Below are 18193 nucleotides of genomic sequence, written 5' to 3' on the forward strand. Positions count from 1 at the left end.
TTACGGTGGATTTCTGAGATTACTTCACATGTGATAAATCAAGTGTGAATGAATGTTCATTCGCTGTTACTTCACACAATAACTGATGTACCTCTAAATTATTTGTTTTTTTATTTTTAGGATATGTTTAAGTTTTTCAGTAGAACAACTCTATGCATTTTAGATTGTCTTACCTGATTAATTAAGGTAAAAGCAAGCAAGCAAAACACGTGCTCCTCTATATCGATGAGTTACAGCTTTATTTCAAAGGATGAGGCAGCCCATCAACAGCTCAACAGTAACAATCACACCATATTTCCCCTCAATAGCACAGTCTTTGAACACAAAACTGTAGCACATCATCTTGCCTATACAAAACGAATTACAAAAGGAGAAAGTGAAAAAGAAACAAACAGAAAATGTCATTCTCCTGGCTTCAGTGGCCATTAATCCTTAAACTCGAGCTATACGATGTAGTTTTAGCATTTCACTAATCTTAGCATTGGCACTTAGCTTAGACAGAGAATACTGGAAGACAGAAAAAGGGACAGGAATGGAGCTTTAAGGAAAGTTTGAGTATACATCTCTTTAAAAGATTTTGATGAGCAAAATCTGTGACTTTGAAACAAGTAGCAAAAAAAAACAACAACAACAAAACAAGCTTTCCCTCCCTTTTTTAGGATAGGCCTACGAACTACAGGCCCAATCATCGATGCTACGTTGTTCACATGCGTTAAGTGTATGAAGCGTGGAGGCAGATGTTCTAAAGAGATGGGAACATGCTAAAAAATACTGCATGTTCATCTTTTTTAAGGTGTCTTCTTTCTCAAGCACTTCTGCTTCCACCACTTACACAAATGTTGTTTTCATGTGTGGGAGAATACAGATTAAAAGGAGCCTCAATATGTTTGTTTCCATTAGTCTCTGCTGCTGCCTTAAGCACAGCAGTTTCTGCAAGTTGACATCTGGTTGGATGTTTCAACAGAAAACAGGACAGGAAAGGCACTTCAAAGTGTGGATGTCCCTTTGATTTCCTGGCTGTTCTGTCCTAAGCCCTAAAAAATGAAAAGGTCGGCTAGTTGACTCAGTGTAAAGCTTTGAGTCCTCCAAATGACCAAAGGGGAATCTGAAAGAGACCAATATCACACGTGCCTGGTTATCGGTTGGTGTGAGCAGTGTAAGATAGACATTTAAAGGCTGACAACAGGATTGCAGAGTGAATAAACATAAAGAATGTGATGTATTAGAGGAGTTATTCACTGCTTCGAGAGTCTTACACAGAGAAAAAGATCTTCTGAGCTGTATTGCATCGTTCTAACCCTCAATAGTGACCTCTGGAACAATGTGTCCATTCAATGTTGTCTCCATTGAGATCTCCTGAAAAAAAGCACATTAAATCCAGTGAGAACGCAGTAACATCAAAAATAGATTCAACTAAATTAAGTTGGTGCTAAGATATCTCAAGGGTGACTAAATCCATATCAAACAAACACTCCAGTCAGTATTTATTGACTCTAAATAACACATAAAGTCACAAAGAAAATGTAAGTCTCCTTATTATTTCATACTTCTAGTTGTTCAATACTGTTCAAATGTATCTGTCCTTGTACTTCTGCAACAACCAAATTTCCCTCTGGGGTTCAGTAAAGCTATAAAAATGAATATGATGTGTATTTGAATAGGTTTAAAGCCTCTTTTCTTCAGATAAACTCATTTACCGCTGAGCCGAGTGGCACAGCCTCCACAGGGAGTTGCATCTGACAGGGCATGTCACAGATTTCTGGCTTAAGTGGAGTATCCACACATATCTGTTCAGCTGGGGCACCCTGGAAAGAAAAGGAGAGATGGAGTTAGGGGACAGAGAGAAAGTAACTGACTTGTGGAATCACAGAGGACAAAGCCCCATGTACTTTTAGAATAATAATAAAGGAATAATAATTTAATAGTTTGATGTCACACGTGTTTTTTTTAAAGACATGCGCTGTACAGAATGGAGCTTACAGTGGCCACTTCCTCTGCAGGCACAGCAGCAATCGGCTCAGGATCAGGATATGTTTGGGCACTGAGTGTGTCACTCGTGGTCTCGATTTCCTAAATGCAACAGAGGGAAGGTCTCGTTGAAGAATGGCTCTGAAAAAATGTGCCTTTTCAAATAAACATGGCTTATGAAATGAAGTAATTACTGTGAATATAAGTGCAAGCATCAACTGTCAGAGGTCAGACTTTTCCCGTCGAAATGCAAGTTACCCAACCCCGCATTGCTCACAATGTGCCCATCAGTGTGTATGACAGAAAACACATAAATGCACTCAAGGAGCGCCATGTGAATGGGTGTTGGCAATTTCCCCTCAGCACCACGTACAGCTCAGGTCAGATACTGTTTCAGCTGAAACTGGTTTGAACAGAGGTTAGAGTTTTAAAAAAGAAAGACAGAGTTTGTGTTGCTCTAACCGGCTGAACAACAGCAGAGGCAGCGATGGCAACCTCTACAGCTGACGCAGATTCTGTGACCACGAAGTCGTCGACCAGTGAGTCAGCAACGGCCTGAGAGTCAGAAGAAGAGACACTGATGTTACCCATACAAAAATAACTCACAGAGTCAGACATTTCTGATATGAGGACGGTCTTTTGACACTCATCAAATTTTCATGTAAGTAACAAACACAGACTTGCAGTTTTACCTCTTTGGCTTCAGTAACGGGGGTTTCAGCTTCTTCTACCGGAGCCTCAGGGAGGATTTCTGAAACCTGGTGAGAAAACAGGTTCCATCATGTCAGTATTTTAAATCACACACAGAAATGTGAAAAAAAAAAAACTATCAAATCTCTGAAATATCCCTCGGTAAAGTGAACACATAATGCAGGTGGCAGCAGCTGGTTGTCTGATTTTTCATTGTTTTTTATGTTTGTCTCTTCATGTTTCTGTTCCTTTTTTTCCCCCTTCTTCGTTCTCCCTCTCTCTCTGTCCCCCGGTCCGGTTCGGCACTATCACACTATCACATCATGTTAAGTATTGTAACAAAAATAAATAAATAAAAATGAGGAGTTGATGGGCATAAAGCTTCCCTTGGCATAGCAAATGTGTTTGGCATAAACGGTATTCAGATTACAATTCTGCTGCCATAATGCTGGACAGGACAAGGGGTAAAAAAAAAAAAAAGTGCCACATAATGTTTTTCTTTACGATTTAATATGAATGTTCTCACCGCTGGGATTTCCACAGACTGGACAGGAGCATCCTGACGTAAACAAAACAAATTACATTGTGTTTTCAGTCCTTTTCACTTTGTAACTAATTGAAAACATATTTAAAAGACACTATATAAAAGAGAGAACATGTTGGAAAAACAAAAGAAAAAGAGATTTATCACAACTATTTAGGCCACATGCTCTGCACAAACAGCAAACAATGACAAAATCGAAATGATTTTAGAAGAAAAAGAGAGAAGAGGAGAGTATTTTCTGAGGCGGCACCTCTGCAGCTGTAACGGGCTCAGCAGGGACTGCTGCTGCATCTTCTTCAGCCAACACTTCTGCGTCACCTTCATCTTCTCTCTCCTCAGTCGGGGCCACGTGACTGACTTCCTCAGCCTCTTGTTCAGGCTCAGGTATCTGTGCGACAGCCTCTACCACCGATTCAACTACAGCTTCTGCAACCGTGTCTTCTGCTGTAGTTTCTGCTTCAGCAGCAACTTGGTCGACACAAAGTTCTTCGACCACTGGTTCTTCAGTGGTTTCTGTTACAGGCTCTGGTTGGGAGATCTCTTCGGTGGCAGCCACCTCTACTATAGCTTCGGTCGCAGTGTCTTCCTCTGCCAAGGTCACAGCTTCCTCTTCTGTTTCTAGCTCGCAGACGTCACGCGTCTGCACATGCAAAGTCAACGTAGCACACTTTAATAAAGCATGCAACATGCATCTGGACCAGTGATTCTCAACCAAGAGGTCAGGGCGTTACTTGAAAAGGTTAAGAACCACTGATCTATAGTACAAAACATTTGGCTGATGTTATATTAAATATCACAAATTCACACACACTTAATTAGCATGCATGACCAAAACCTCTGCATTTATAATTGAATAATTTACCTGTTCAGTCTCTGTTCCAAGGATTTCAGTTTCCACTGTTAAAATCTTGAGGGTGAAAAAGAACACAATTAATTTTACAATTAAGAACGTCTACGTGTGTAAACTGAATTCACAAATTCAACAAGGTGGCTCTAAAGCCTGGTTACCTAACTGCTGAATTTGTACCACTCATGCTGCCTTTGCCTAATCAAATATCTTATTATTTCGAAACTGTTGTTGTTCCTATTTGATGAGCAATAAACATCAGCAAGTTATTTCAAGTACCGAGTTGTTTGTGGGTAAATTAAACGCCTGGATTTTCTCTTTTCTTTTCTTTTTTTTAACATTGAAATGTTTGCCGCAAGTTTGGGATTTAATCAAGAGATCTGAAGCAAGTTGAAGCAGGTTGTCATTCAGTAAGTGTGAAGCCTTATAGGAACCTTTAGCACTTTTCTATAGAAACGATTGTCGCTTCTCCAGTTAGTGCTGCTATGAACTTATAAAACATGAGTGGAAACATTGTGTCGGTCTGTTTTAGTATATGCCATAATTTCCACAAAGGTTTCAGTATGAGCAAAACCTTGAATGAAATTTAAATTGTGTACTCAAGGAATTCCCTTGGCTATGCTTTTTTTTTTAAAGGGTAACTTTAAGTGTCCACTTATGAATCGACCTGTGGTTCTTTTTGTTTTCATCATTTGGCTTGGAAATATTGAGGGTGAGGAACAACTATTAGTTTTTCCTTGAACTAAATGTCTAAGTTGTAAATCTATCAATCTACAAAATGATGCTGCTAACCTTTAGCTACAGCCAGGGTGAAAATCACGAGGGAGGAAGCTGGGTTCTCTTTTCATTACACACGTAACTTCAAAGTTTTCATTCTAATAATAAAGAATGAAATGACAGGAACTGAATAAAGTTTTGCTAATTACAGGTACAAAACAGAGCTGTTTAGAAAGGTTTAGGAAAAATTGGGTTTCCCCCATCTTTATCTTACAGTGGCTGGTTCTAGTGTCTGTTACTTGGAAATGTTAACTTCAGTAATAAATAAATAAAATGCATCAGACAAATTTCCTCGCTCATTTATGCTATTAATACTCCAAATAAAACTGTATTTTGAAAACAAAAAAGAGCAACCACGCTCCCATACGTTCATGTCTGGTGGTAGGAAGCATATCCATTATCAAAACCATAACTTTCTGCATTCTTGCTGCATTTTCAACTGATCAGTTTGGTTTGTTACTAAAGCGAGGTGTCCATAAAGGACATCTGGATTACAATAAGAAGTGGAGTTTCATACCAATAAACCTTAGATTAATTTATCCACTTTTTTACAACCCAAACATCTGACTTGTGTTTTGCTGATCTCTCCTGCCAGAAAAATGAATCTTGTGCAATACACATCGCCTCTTCAGGGCATTTGAAGTTTTCTCTATTGCAAGCTGTTCAAAAAAAAATCAAGCTGGTCTCAATTTGGAAGTGTCATGTTGAGTAATGCTCCACTCATACTCATTCCCACCTTCCCACCCAATCTGCCCCAGGCTTCTTACACAAAGATAATAACCGATGCATATGAGGGTGCCAGGGACAGAAATGTGCTTTTGTCAGTAAACACAGTAAACATTGTTTTACCTCAGTCTCAGTAGGAGCCACCACTGGAGCCTCAGCTGGGGGTATGACCTATATAATAAAGAGGCAGAGGAGTTTATTCTTAAATTGAAAAAAAAAGAAAAAAAGATTAGTATCTAATCTAAGAGAACGGAGTAAAGTGGGTAAAACATACATTTAAAAAGGCTCACTGGGACACATTAATGAGCAAATCAAGCTGTGAAACATAACTACCTTGCACACTGCATATATCCGGTTCTCTGACTTTATAAAGGTCAAGCTTAAGGAGGGGCACGCAGCACAAGTCCTAAAATTGTGCCCCGAGCAATACCAGCTTCTACAAAAAACAGTTTGTCAGTCAAACTGTAGCTGTTACAGCCTCAAAGCATTTAACAGAGAAGCCCCACTGAGACTCCAAACAGATTCCCTGCGTCAATACAAGGAAAAGTGGTCCAGAATTAGATACTGAATTTAGTATTATAAAATGCACACTCTGCTTATACAAAACTTTGTGTTTGAGCAAAACTGGGAAGAAGGGGAGGGGCTTTATACAGTTTACAACCAATTGGATTATGGGAGACTGTTACACCCTCTTTTCACCCCCCTCTGTATAAACTGAAAGTACTGTTTTTCACTCTGTCTTTGCCATCAAGTCCTTGCTCCAGTAAAACCACATGAATTCAAATCTGCCACATGTTAGGTATGTATTTTATTATCAGTTCAGTGTTCATGGTGGATTAAGGTCCCATAGAGAAAAATAAAATCTTGAATAAAAGGTTTTTGAGCATTACATATTTACTGAAATAGGAAGATTACTTGCAGAGGCACTAATTTTTCATACAGTGACTCCTATAAATGCACCGTTGTTGATAGATATCATCCACATTTACTTATACTGCAGCCATGTTTTTCTATTTGCTGATAGCAGTAGCCTAAATGGCCAAGGGGGCGGCACCCACTGTGCAGCCAAGTGTGTTTGAGTTGTAGCAGCAATTACAGGAAGCAGCACATAAATATTGTAAATCTTCATGGTCTTACAGTAAATTATTTAGCCTGACTTGTGCCAGTTCTTCTTCAGTTTAGGACAAGTATAGCATGTGCATCTGCTACTGCTTGTCATGAATAAGCCAGTCGTTCGTTGGCCAAACTAACCTAGATCCAGCTTTACTATAAAGAGTAAAGAACAACTTCTGAACAAAAGCCAAGAGGGAAAATATGCACGAATAGTAAAGATGGGTAGCTATAAAGTCCTGGGATGGATGCTATAGGGGTTACATGGGAGAGAAAACAGAGAGAAGAAAAGAGAGATCAAGGTGAGTTATAAATCTGCACTACTGTGTGCTCTAAAGCGCGTGCACACACACACACACACACACACACACACACACACACACGCACACGCAGCCTCACTCAACATCCCCCCCAGCTTGTCCAAGCAGCAGAACACTGTGTACTTATATCTGTGTACTATAATATCTGCACACAGATCCAGCCTTAGACAAATTCAGAACAATTCAAAGCTGATCTAGGAGTGTTTTTTTTTTAAGTTTACTGACAACTTTTTGAAAAAACTGCTTATTTAAAATAACTATTTTGACCCTTTTTTATAACATAACTATAAATCAAGAATTTAAAAAAAGCACAAAAAAAACTGTCAACTAGACACCAAGCAAATACTTCAGCTGAGAAGGAGGTAAATGTCATTTTTTTCGGTGTAAAAGTAAACGAATGATCTCGTATAGCATCTACAGCCTCTCAGAAAACAAACCTATGAACATGATGATAATGTGGGAATTTGAGAAATATGTGTAGAAGTCTGGCGTCTGAAAATGTTTTGCCACAAGTTTTCCAACTCAGTCCTTGCACATTTCTGCACATCTCCGTCCCATCTCTCTTTAGCTATTATTTGGAAACATGTTGGAATTTACGTTTTAAAGGTTAGCTGACTGAAAGCAAATTAACCCGTGGACATCCCCTTGGACATGTATCACATGCTTTCATAAAGCTGGTGACAGCTGTCTGCTTAAGCTCTACTTTAATGTTCGGTAACCACAGGCGAACAAAAAACACAAAAAAACCACCTCAACAGGCAGATGTACTACCTCACCTCCCAAAACACATCTTTGCTTTGATTTCTCCCAACACCCCAAGCAAAGAACCCTTAAAAAAAGAATGGCACATGGATGGACGTGTGCACATGCTGAGAAATAAAAAAAGAGGCTAGGAGGAAGGGGTGGGGGTGGGGGTGGGGGGGAAGATGGGTGCTGAGGGAGAGTGAGTAATAGAACAGGGGAGGAGCTTGAGGGGCATAAGTAGTACAAAATGTTCAGCCTCACAAAGAGCCCCACCTACCGTTGCTTCAAGCTATAGAAAATGAAACACACATAGCAGGTGTGTTGAAAGTGTAGGGCAGTGGGTTTATACTCACCTGAGTGTCCGTGGCAACATCCCGAATCGCTTGGGCCCCTCTTTGGCCCCAAAGCCAGCTGAATACAAGCCCCATTTATGCTTGCCCCGATTCTACGCTTACTTGCAAGACTGGCCACAAGTGTGTAAGGTGAAAGTTGTCCGAGAGTGACTCTAACTGATCGGGCTCAACAGAGTAGCTTGCAAAGTTTCTCAGACTGAGAAAACATCATAAAAGCAAGCAGGAGAAAATATACCTGCATCAAATGCATGAAGCACTTCAGTATGAATTTGTAGTTACAGTCTCTGACGATTATTTTTTGCAGAAGAAAGTGCCTGCGCTTCCAGCTGCTGTGAATCTGAGCTGAGTGTGGCACATCTGCAAGCAGTGAGGGAGCAGCGAAAAAGGAAGGAAAGTAAGCAGGAAAAAGAGGTGGGGGGTGCTGATGTTGATGGGAGGGAGCCAGAGATATAGAGGGAGGTAGAGGCGAGGGGACGGGGGGCGGAAAGGGGGGACGGGGGGGACGGGGGCACTGCCACGGTTTGAACGTACATATGATTGGTGGTCCATCCCCTACAGAAACTATAGGTCAGTGGTTAGAGGTCTGCAGGCCATACCTCCAAACTAAACAACAAACCTTCAACAACAAGTTTACCGGATGACGTGGCCCAAGGAATGCTGGAGAGCAGTACTGAGTGAAGTTTCTTATGACAGGCTTGGGCAACACTCACATACATGCTGACAGACATGATAGCACATACATGGGCCATATATGATCATGGCTCAGTTACAGGGAGGGGAGACACCAGCGAGCATGTGTGTCCCGGGTTTAAACACAAAGAGTTACAGTTTTGTGCAGTTGACTGATTGGAACAGAACATTTTGTTCCCTAACTGGCTGCATGATCTTATGTGACAGTCTTATGTGACAGTCATTTTACAAATAGCTCATTGAAATGTATATATTTGTAATAATTGGTAAAAAACAATGTTTGGAAACACCATCGCAGCTATCAAAACTTGAACAACTTATCTTTGTGGCACGGAAACTAAATGAGAATAGCTCAGTTCAGCAGTGTGGTCATTCTTAGCCATACCTATTTTTCATAGTTCCAACTCATAACTTGTCTTTCCAATCAATCAACCTATTTAGAAAGGAGCACACACGTGTTGGGAGGCACAGCCATGTTGTAAAGTGAAAAAAGCTGAAAGGCCTGTTCCTAGTCTCCCAATGGTATAGCCTACAACCTCTCCCCTTTTTTCCACCTCTTTGCTAAATGGAACATGTTGTTCCCTCTGCTTTACAGCCTTCACCAGTTTTACCTCCCTTCTCCCATATGGACCCCACCACAGCACGTTTGACCCAATACTATCGTTCAAAAACAGTAACTCTCACAAGCTATACACAGAAACAGCCCATAGGAAGTCTCTCTTTCATGCAAACCATACACAACATAAAACCTGGTCAAGTTTCTTTTAAATCCTTGTGAAATACCAAAACCTACAAAGCATCCATTGTCTTTAAGAGGCGCCCAGCTTGATGGATTTCAAAAAAGCTCAGATGTGACTCCTAAATATAAGACTGACCAAACATGTCAACATTCAGCCTCCACATCTGTATATAGAAGCACTTTCTTACCTCAGTTACTGGTTGTGTTTCAGGAATGATGACTTTAGCTTCGTGTACTACAGCAGCTTCAACCGTAGAGGTTTCCACGGTTGGAGTCTCGATGACTAGATCCTCTTCAGGGACAAGTGCTGGGGCCTCAGCCTCAAGCTCTGCAGGGGCCTCAACCTCAGCCACTACATGGGCCTCAACCTCAGCCTCTACATGGGCTTCAACCTCAGCCTCTGGTGGACTCTGTTCCAAAAGGACAACTTCAGGCTCTGGTGCCTTCACCTCAACTGGGACGGGCTCTGGCAGAGGTTCTTTCACAACCAGCTTTGGTTCTGGTCTAGGAATCTCTGTGATGGGGACAGAGACAGGAACGACCCGTTGGATCTTCTCTGGAGCCGCTGCTGCAGTTTTGACTGCTTTCTTGGGGATCGCCGTGGGGGGCGCACTCACTGCAATCCCTGGGCTGGCTTTGACTGGTGGATTGGCTGCATGCTGCTCTTCAAGCGCTCTCCTCTGCGCCTGCTACAAGATGGGAAAATGTGGAAAACATCAGGGTTAATGACTGTTGTCTTGTCATTACGGTGAAAGACATTGTTCAAGTTTCTTTTTAACAATCCTGCAGCTATGACTAATTCTTACATGTCGCTTGGTTTAGTTATGTTTTCATAGAATTAATTGATATTTTCTATCAATTAACTGACAATGTGAAAGGTAATATATAAACCTCTTCTATCTTAGTGGTATTTTCAAACCAAAATGCAAGTATGAAAGACAAAGTGCTAAAAGATCATGGCTGAATGTAAAGATGGGCCCAAATGGGAGTTTAAAAGATTTGAATGTTACTCAGGCCCTTATCATGCTCAGATACTGATGTTGTTGTCAGTCTGTGGTTCATTCTAGCACACTCCTGCCTGCAGGAATACCAGGCATGCCATCCCAGCCAGGTCCAACATGTTTTTCTGCTCTGGACAAAACCCCCTCAGGCTTTCATGGAGGTTTTAGGAGAGCAGACCAGAGCTGGGAGGGGTAAACTGGGAGTGGGCCCAGCAAATCTAGTTAGATAATGGGAGCTAATTAGTTGAATCAGAGCGGTCCTGACAGGTCTGGTGAAGCGGGAATGGAAACCGTGCGAGTCAGCAGCACTGATGGGTGCCCCGCAGGCCAGACAGTGGGCCTAATCACTTCATAATCAGGTTATAATCAGGTTACAATCACTCCCCAAAAATGCTTTTGTTAGGCCGACAGCCAGTTAGGCGTTGCTGGACCAATAGTGTAAGCCAAAAGTGCATGTGCGTAGGTGCATATGTCAACGCCAGTCCAGCTAGCCACCATCAAAACAACCTCTCCTTTAGCTTTGCCCATACAAAGCTTGCTAGCTAGCTAGCGATAAAACAGAGAAATACATCATTTACAGATGTGTTGCTGGTGAGGGAGAAACACATACAGACAACAAGTGCTGCTAAAGAACAAGAACTGCTCAGCTTGGTGTCGTGTCTGACGGCTCCTTCTTTTGCAATGCTTCGATATTTCAGGGGGAACTGGAGATAACACAAGGCTGCAACTGACTGAAGGGGCCTATTTTTATTTGAGTGTCACTTTCAGACTGTGAGGGAATGAGAGAGTTTGTGCCGATTCCAATCTGGCAAAGCTAAAGCAAGACATTCCTCCAGTCAACGTATTACCAAATACAGTTGCGTGGTGTTGAGTGTCACAGACTGGCTGACTGGTGAGAGGCTTAAGGGCAGGGGGGATTTGGGGGGTTATGGAGGGAGAATGCCATGGTAGGTCCATACTGAGAAGTTTTGCCATAGCTGGAGGATTGAGCTTCAATTGATGGTGAGGCAAACAGTAATCTTTGAGTTGAAAAGAAGGAAAGAAAAAACATCTTGGGGCAGTTATTAGAAAATAAACAATAGTGAGTTGGGTGATGGAATAACCTCTGCCCTTTGAGAAAATGGAGCTTCTGTGCTACTTTCTCACTCAGTAACCCCCCTCTCTCTCTCTCTCTCTGACACACCCACCAGTTCTCTTTCAGCACTGAATGTTCAAAAGTAAAAAAAATACACTTTGTTCCCTGAGAGGAGCTGGAAGGAGACACATAATATAAATAACCGTGTTGCTAGTGATTCTGAGTATTCCAGCATTTAGACGCTGTAGTATTTAGTGCTTTGTGCTCCTGTTCAAGGTATTTGTAATCATGATAGTCAGCATAGAACATGTATTCACGTAGGATTTACAAAGTGGCACTTTTTGCATTATTTGACACATGACAGAAATGTATAACTTTGGATTCCCATCTTTAATTTTATACAAAGAGTACTAAGTGCTAATATAATTAGCAAAGACGTCAGCATTTTCTTCATTTCACCTTATAAACACAGCCGGAGTAATCCAATGTGTCGTGCTACTCAGATTTGCTGCATGATTTGCTATTTAGGTACATGTTATTCCTCAGAGATTTTTACGCACGGACAAAGTGCGAATGTGCGGAGCCAAGCGCAATCACTCCACACGGTTAACACGACATCCATTAGTACCTTTAGCATCTTTGTCTCTTTTCTATTGCTTATATTTACATATTGAATTCATCCCTCATGCAAACAGAAGAATAATTTGCAAAATATGGCAACATTATTCGCCGTTCTTTCAGCAGTGTTTGTATCTTCTCCCCATAATTCCTGGGAGCTACCAATGAAGAGACGCACTTTATTAAATCACTTCTTCTCAAACTGACAAATGGTTACAATAAATAATCTAGTTGGGAGAAAAAAAAGTGCCTGCCACCACTTACCACTCTCCTCATGCGACGCTTATTCTTCTTCCTCTTGCTGGGCATTTTGGTGCGCGCTGTCGAGAAGACGAAAAATCGAAGGAGTGCGAAAGGGAGCGAGAAAGAGTGGGGGAAGCCGATGTTTATAAAGCCCCCCGTATTTCTGTTACCTTTGGACGGAACCTATAGGAGGACTGGGATGGATGTTGGGGGCGTGGAGAGGCAGAAAGCGACAGTGAGGGACTCGTGCATGCGTATGCGTGTGCGTGTGGCTGAGCCATCCATGTGCACGACAGCTCTGTCAGACTGTCGTTGTATCAGCCCTGGGCAATGTGCTGTGCAGAGCGGACGGAGGGCGATCTTATGTAACTTCTCCATCAAGGCAAAGACAAAGACTGAAAGGTCTGTGGGCTCACAGTGTGAGCCTCCATGGCACACTTTTTTGAAGCACATGGCAAAAACGCAGCACATGTCCCAGTGTTAGATTTCACTTTTAGAAATTTTTTTCTGAAAACCATGTGCCTGTACAGAAGATTAACAAGAGCAAAATTCAGACACTTGTGTATAGAAAAAACACTGTACGCCTCTGTCAACTGTTTTTTGAATTAATTAAAATCATGAAGCTGGTCATTGTGTTTGTCTCATGCAGAGAACACAGGGAAAGAAAGCTTGCACATGTGTCTATGCCTACAACCGCCTGGACAGCGTCAGCTGTTAGGACCCATTGTCTGCAACTTCTTGAGAACATACATAATTAAAAAGGGGGGTGGGGGTGGGGCATGCTTTCTCTGCTATTTTACTATGTAAAAAGTGACAGTGTACAGTAGAGTGATGGGAAGAAGGGAGTGTATTTTTCATTATGGGGTGTTGATTTAGGTGTTTAGCACATGCTCATGCATACAGACTGATCTGACATTATGCAGTGTGGCAGTTTTGCCTGGAGGCTCAACATTATCAAAAGTGTGTGAATGCAATTGCATGACTTCCAGTGCTTCCACATGTCATTTGCTTTTGCATGCTGAACATGATAATCTTACGACTGCCAACAGACTTCATATCTGCCATTTTGACATGAAATACGAGCATGTACTGGAGCCCCAACAGCTGTGGCAAAGGGCAGATCTGTTGGCTTGTCCAGTACGACCACAGCAAAAAGTATGTACACTCTCTTTCATTTCTGAAGTTTTATGGGTCAGGACATGATAGAAGTAAATGATCTGGTCCTTGTTAGGTTTCAAAATTTGTTTAGTACAGCATTGCAACAAAAACTAGTCGTACTGTACACACCCTGATTAAACAGCTGTTAGATATACCCCTAGCAGCAATGTTTTCTGTACGACAATATTAGTCTCTCACATTTTTGTGGAGGGATTTTTGCCTTTTATCTCCTTTACAACTTTGCTTTAGTTCATTCATTTATGCTCTTTAAGGTCCAAGCATAGCATTTCAGTCAGGTTGAGGGCTGGACTTCAACTCAACCATTGCAACACCTTGACTCTTTTCTTTTTCAGCCATTCTGTTGTAGATTTGCGGCTGAGTGCTATTGGCCTGTTTCACGATCCAGTTTCAGCCAAGCTTTAGCTGACAGGCAGATGGCCTCACATTTGACTCTGGAATACTTTGGTATACAGAGGAGTTTGTGATTGACTCAGTGATTGCAAGGTGTCCAGGTGTTGTGGCTGCCAAACAAGTCCAAGCCATCACCCCCCAAATTTGCCTGCATCACAGCCATGCTTACAGTATGCTCATGATTATTATTGTTAGTGAGCTAATAGTTAAAAATGATGAAGTTGTTGAAAAGTGTGCCCTCTTTACCTCTAATAAAGGATTCTAATATTAGTATGCAAATGGGAGCCGGTCACTCATTATTTATCAGAAATACTTGATTAAACTGTTGGAGAAGCAGGAGATTATGAACACTGCAATATTAATTATAACCTTTTGGTTACTTTTCTAAGAGCTGCCATGCTATTGGGCAAGTTAACATATGTCATGTCAGGTTTTATGTTGGAATGAAAGAGTGAGTTGATATTCTCCTGTTATAAAAGCATGATCCTAAAGGTATGAAGGATCCCAGAAAAGACAACCTCAATGTAAACAGGAGCTGCACTGAGCCTAAAAATGTGGCCCAAAGATAGATCCACTTGACCAAAATTCAAGGTCGCCTTCATTGGGAATGATACTCCTGTGGTAATATATGTTTCTGCCAGCTTTCGTGGGAATGCATAGGCGGAATTCTTGTCAAGCAAAGGAAAAAATCTCTCTCATATAATCTGTCCGTCCACACACACGTTGCTTTATGTATGAAGCCGTAAAAGACATATTTTGTCTGAGCGTTTCCTTATTTCCTCATTTCAAAGACAGTGACCTGTATCTGTAACAAACATTGATAGCTTTTTCCTTTTCTCCACTTTCTGCAAGTTGTGAAATTGGGCTTAGAGGTCTGTTCATATGTCTCAGATGGATGTGATCGTATGCCTCAGCCTCAGCCTCAGCTTTTGGCTTTAAGGGGGAATAACTCTGTTTTTCTCAGTTAACAATAGTAGATATTGGCATACAGATGACTTGTTTACTTTGCCAAAGCAGAAATTTGTCTGTCTGTCAATCTTGCTGACTATTGACTGAATCTTTATTTTTCAGTAAGCAACTAACCACGCATGGCTCTAGAGGTCTGCAATCTAATGAGCAGCTAATCTAGCAGCAGAGAAACATCAGCACATTGACAAGGTGATGCAAGAAATTACTGCTGCACTTTGGCTTTGTCGGTTTGATTCAGTCTATTTTCAAAAGGTTCGATCTAAAGTTCAGGAAATGTCCCAGAATGTTACATCGAGCCTTGGTTTGTTCATCAATATTCCTAAACACTTTTCATGTATTCAAATAATAAATAAGAAAAGACAAAAAAATTGTGAGCAGAGTCAGTTCTGCAGGTTTGTTGGGTTACATGACTGAAGCAGCAGTTTGCCGAAGAGTTGCAGGAGAAAAACAACATTCACCTGTTAACTCGACCGTAAATACAAAGAATTATCGAAACAAAATGAAGCTTTTGACTGGACAATTTCCATCAGAAGAGTCAGAAGAGTAAAATGTATAAGGAATTGTATGTTACAGTTCGAGCAACTTGAGTGACTCCTGTTCTGCGTCTATCACATCTAATTTGATCAAAATGCGCATTTTGTTTCAGCATTGTCGAATGGTCCCCAGCTACAAGGATTATTTGGAGATACTAGAAAGTGGCTAGATATCCAGACCAGGTAAAATTAGTGGTTGTGACTAGTTTTTAATTTATTAATTAATATAAAAAATCTAAACAAAAGAATAAAATATATTGTTACTACTTGTTTTGGTGTCGTAGTATTGTAAGGCATATTCAGCTACCGTATCAATAGATATGTCAAATATTCATTCATCCATGGATGGATGGATGTCAAATATTCAAAGTGCAAAGTCTGACCAGATCTCTTGGATATAACAATGCCGTCAGGTCAAATTGTCTTGAGTATGGACAATGCCACCAGACTTGGATCATTAGACTTAGCTGATGGAACTTAACATGTTGTGAACATCTTTTACAAACAACAGGCAAGTTATGACCGTAAGAAAGAGGGGAAAAAAAGACCTCCCAGATTATTGGTCACACAGCAAGAACTGAACCTGTCAGGCTGTTTACAAAAGAAAACACCCCCCCCTTTAAATAGATTTTTAAAGTTTACCTGTGCTGAACTAGGTTTTTCATGCACACACATGGCACACACACAGGAATGTTGTCTGTCAGCTCACACCCATCCACATTCACCACCTCCGTCCCATCAATCCAAACACTCACCCTGAGAAGAAAGTAAGACCGCTTATATGGTATTTTTAGATTTCAGGGCCCCCACACTTACTGTTCATTGAGAGGCATCTTTATTGCCAGCTAAATACATTAACACAGAACTATTTATGTGTTTTATACAGGAGTAAGCACATAAATGTGCAGTTTTTCTTTTAAACTCACCAGAGAAATTTGAGTTAGATTTATACCCATGACCCTATAAGAATCTTCTGACTTCATGTAGAGCCACCAAACTGTTCTCTTATGACACCTAACAGACAGAAAGGATGTCTGTTGGCTACATGCATTCACGCTACAAAAACTGAAAGGTACCACAATTTTTGTTTTTATAAAGAAAATGGCATCAGAACAGATAGTATCTTGATCATTATCATTATCTTGATTCATAAAAAAATTCATTCAAAGTTTTGTGAAATTAAAAAGAACGTGATCAGTGGCTGACAGTGATAGCAAAAACCTTGAAGGTTATTAATGCTAAATTTACAGTGATAGAAAACAGTGTTGATAATGTTATATAAGATGTAAAAAGTTAAAGGATAAGACCGGTTTTTGACATTGGGCCCTTGGTAATTTGGAGCTGTTCCGAAGATATTCGAGAGGCGTCTGGCTGCTCTCTTGAGATATTCGGCAATGAAACGGTTTCCTATGGGCAACGTTATACAGGCACAAACTATGCTGTTTATAATTTATTAATTACTGTACACTAGCACTGATACGTGGAGGTGCGTCGCTTACTTAAAAAATCCGGGTTACTAATTTTGAATTTTAGCCGAATGAATAAATAGGCAGCAGGTCTGTGGGCTGTCTGTGGCAGTAGCACGACGAGGACGTCAGTAACACCCACTTTACGACAAAAATTCAAAATTACAGTAACCCGGATTTTTTTAAGTAAGCGACGCACCTCCACGTTATCAGTGCTAATGTACAGTAATTAATAAATTATAAACAGCATAGTTTGTGCCTGTATAACGTTGCCCATAGGAAACCGTTTCATGGCCGAATATCTCAAGAGAGCAGCCAGACGCCTCTCCAATATCTTCGGAACAGCTCCAAATTACCAACAACAAGCAGGGGTGAGTAGAACATCATGTTATAATGTGAAATCAAGGGCCCAATGTCAAAAAACCGGTCTTATCCTTTAAGCTAGTCAACTGGATCGATAGTTAGATTTAGAGCAATGGAAAAAATTGTCACCATGCAGTCAAATATGATTTTCAAAAGTTTTTAGACGTATCTGGCTGCATTTAGAACGGCAGGTTTGGTGGTATTCCTGTCCGTAAAACAAGTTTTAAAAAGTATCATTTTGACAGCTGTGCTCACATGCTCTGCAGAAAGTCAGACCTGTTCAGTGCGCTGGACATCTGGATTTTCATGGACAGGATTTTAACATGTAGTCACAATATGGAGGGCATCCATCATGGAGGTCAGTAGGTCACATCTCAGCTCTTCCTATAAGATGCTGTTCTTCCGGCACTGGTGCAGGACAGTGCTCACTTGAGCAGTTGGCAGCTAAGTAGGTTAATGCTTCAAAATGAATGAGCGCTTCCAAATCTGAGTTCTGTTGTTCTTACATCAGAAGAAGAAGGAGCTGTGCCATAAGGTAAAACTCTCAGTTTACCTGCAGGTCACTACCCTCACACATGAACATCAACTTTGAGCAATTACCAAAAGAACAAGATCACAAATCTGAGAAGAGCTTTATGAACAAAACAAAGTAATTGCAAATAGATTCAAAGTAGTTCAAAATGACATCTATGTTTTCTGAACACGACACGTGGTTTGTATGCGGGCATACAACAGCTAATATGATAGTTCTAAGAGTTAATGCCAAACAAGCTTTGAGAGTCAACACTGTTTGCATAATGATTGGAGCAGCATAATACAGCTTTTACTTGACTGAACAAATATAATCA

General features: G+C 40.9%; 1 protein-coding gene across 2 annotated transcripts; it reads right to left on the minus strand.

Annotated features, from left to right (window-relative positions):
- Window positions 1-220: 220 nt before the first annotated feature.
- LOC142382049 (uncharacterized) lies at window positions 221-12667 on the minus strand. Of its 2 annotated transcripts, XM_075467493.1 has the most exons (12): window positions 12467-12667; window positions 9697-10197; window positions 5676-5723; window positions 4065-4109; window positions 3453-3842; window positions 3185-3217; window positions 2661-2726; window positions 2431-2523; window positions 1981-2070; window positions 1698-1805; window positions 1257-1356; window positions 221-1105 (listed from the first exon to the last, which is right to left on the minus strand). In XM_075467493.1, the coding sequence occupies exons 1-11, from the start codon at window positions 12509-12511 to the stop codon at window positions 1294-1296; spliced, it is 1482 nt and encodes a 493-aa protein (XP_075323608.1). In that variant the 5' UTR covers window positions 12512-12667; the 3' UTR covers window positions 221-1105; window positions 1257-1293. The 2 variants fall into 2 exon arrangements, with proteins under 2 accessions (XP_075323608.1, XP_075323610.1); XM_075467495.1 differs by lacking the exon at window positions 3453-3842 and having other exon boundaries at window positions 12467-12648.
- Window positions 12668-18193: the final 5526 nt, after the last annotated feature.

The sequence above is a fragment of the Odontesthes bonariensis genome, chromosome 6 (genome assembly GCF_027942865.1).
Source record: "Odontesthes bonariensis isolate fOdoBon6 chromosome 6, fOdoBon6.hap1, whole genome shotgun sequence".
Lineage (NCBI taxonomy): Eukaryota > Metazoa > Chordata > Actinopteri > Atheriniformes > Atherinopsidae > Odontesthes > Odontesthes bonariensis.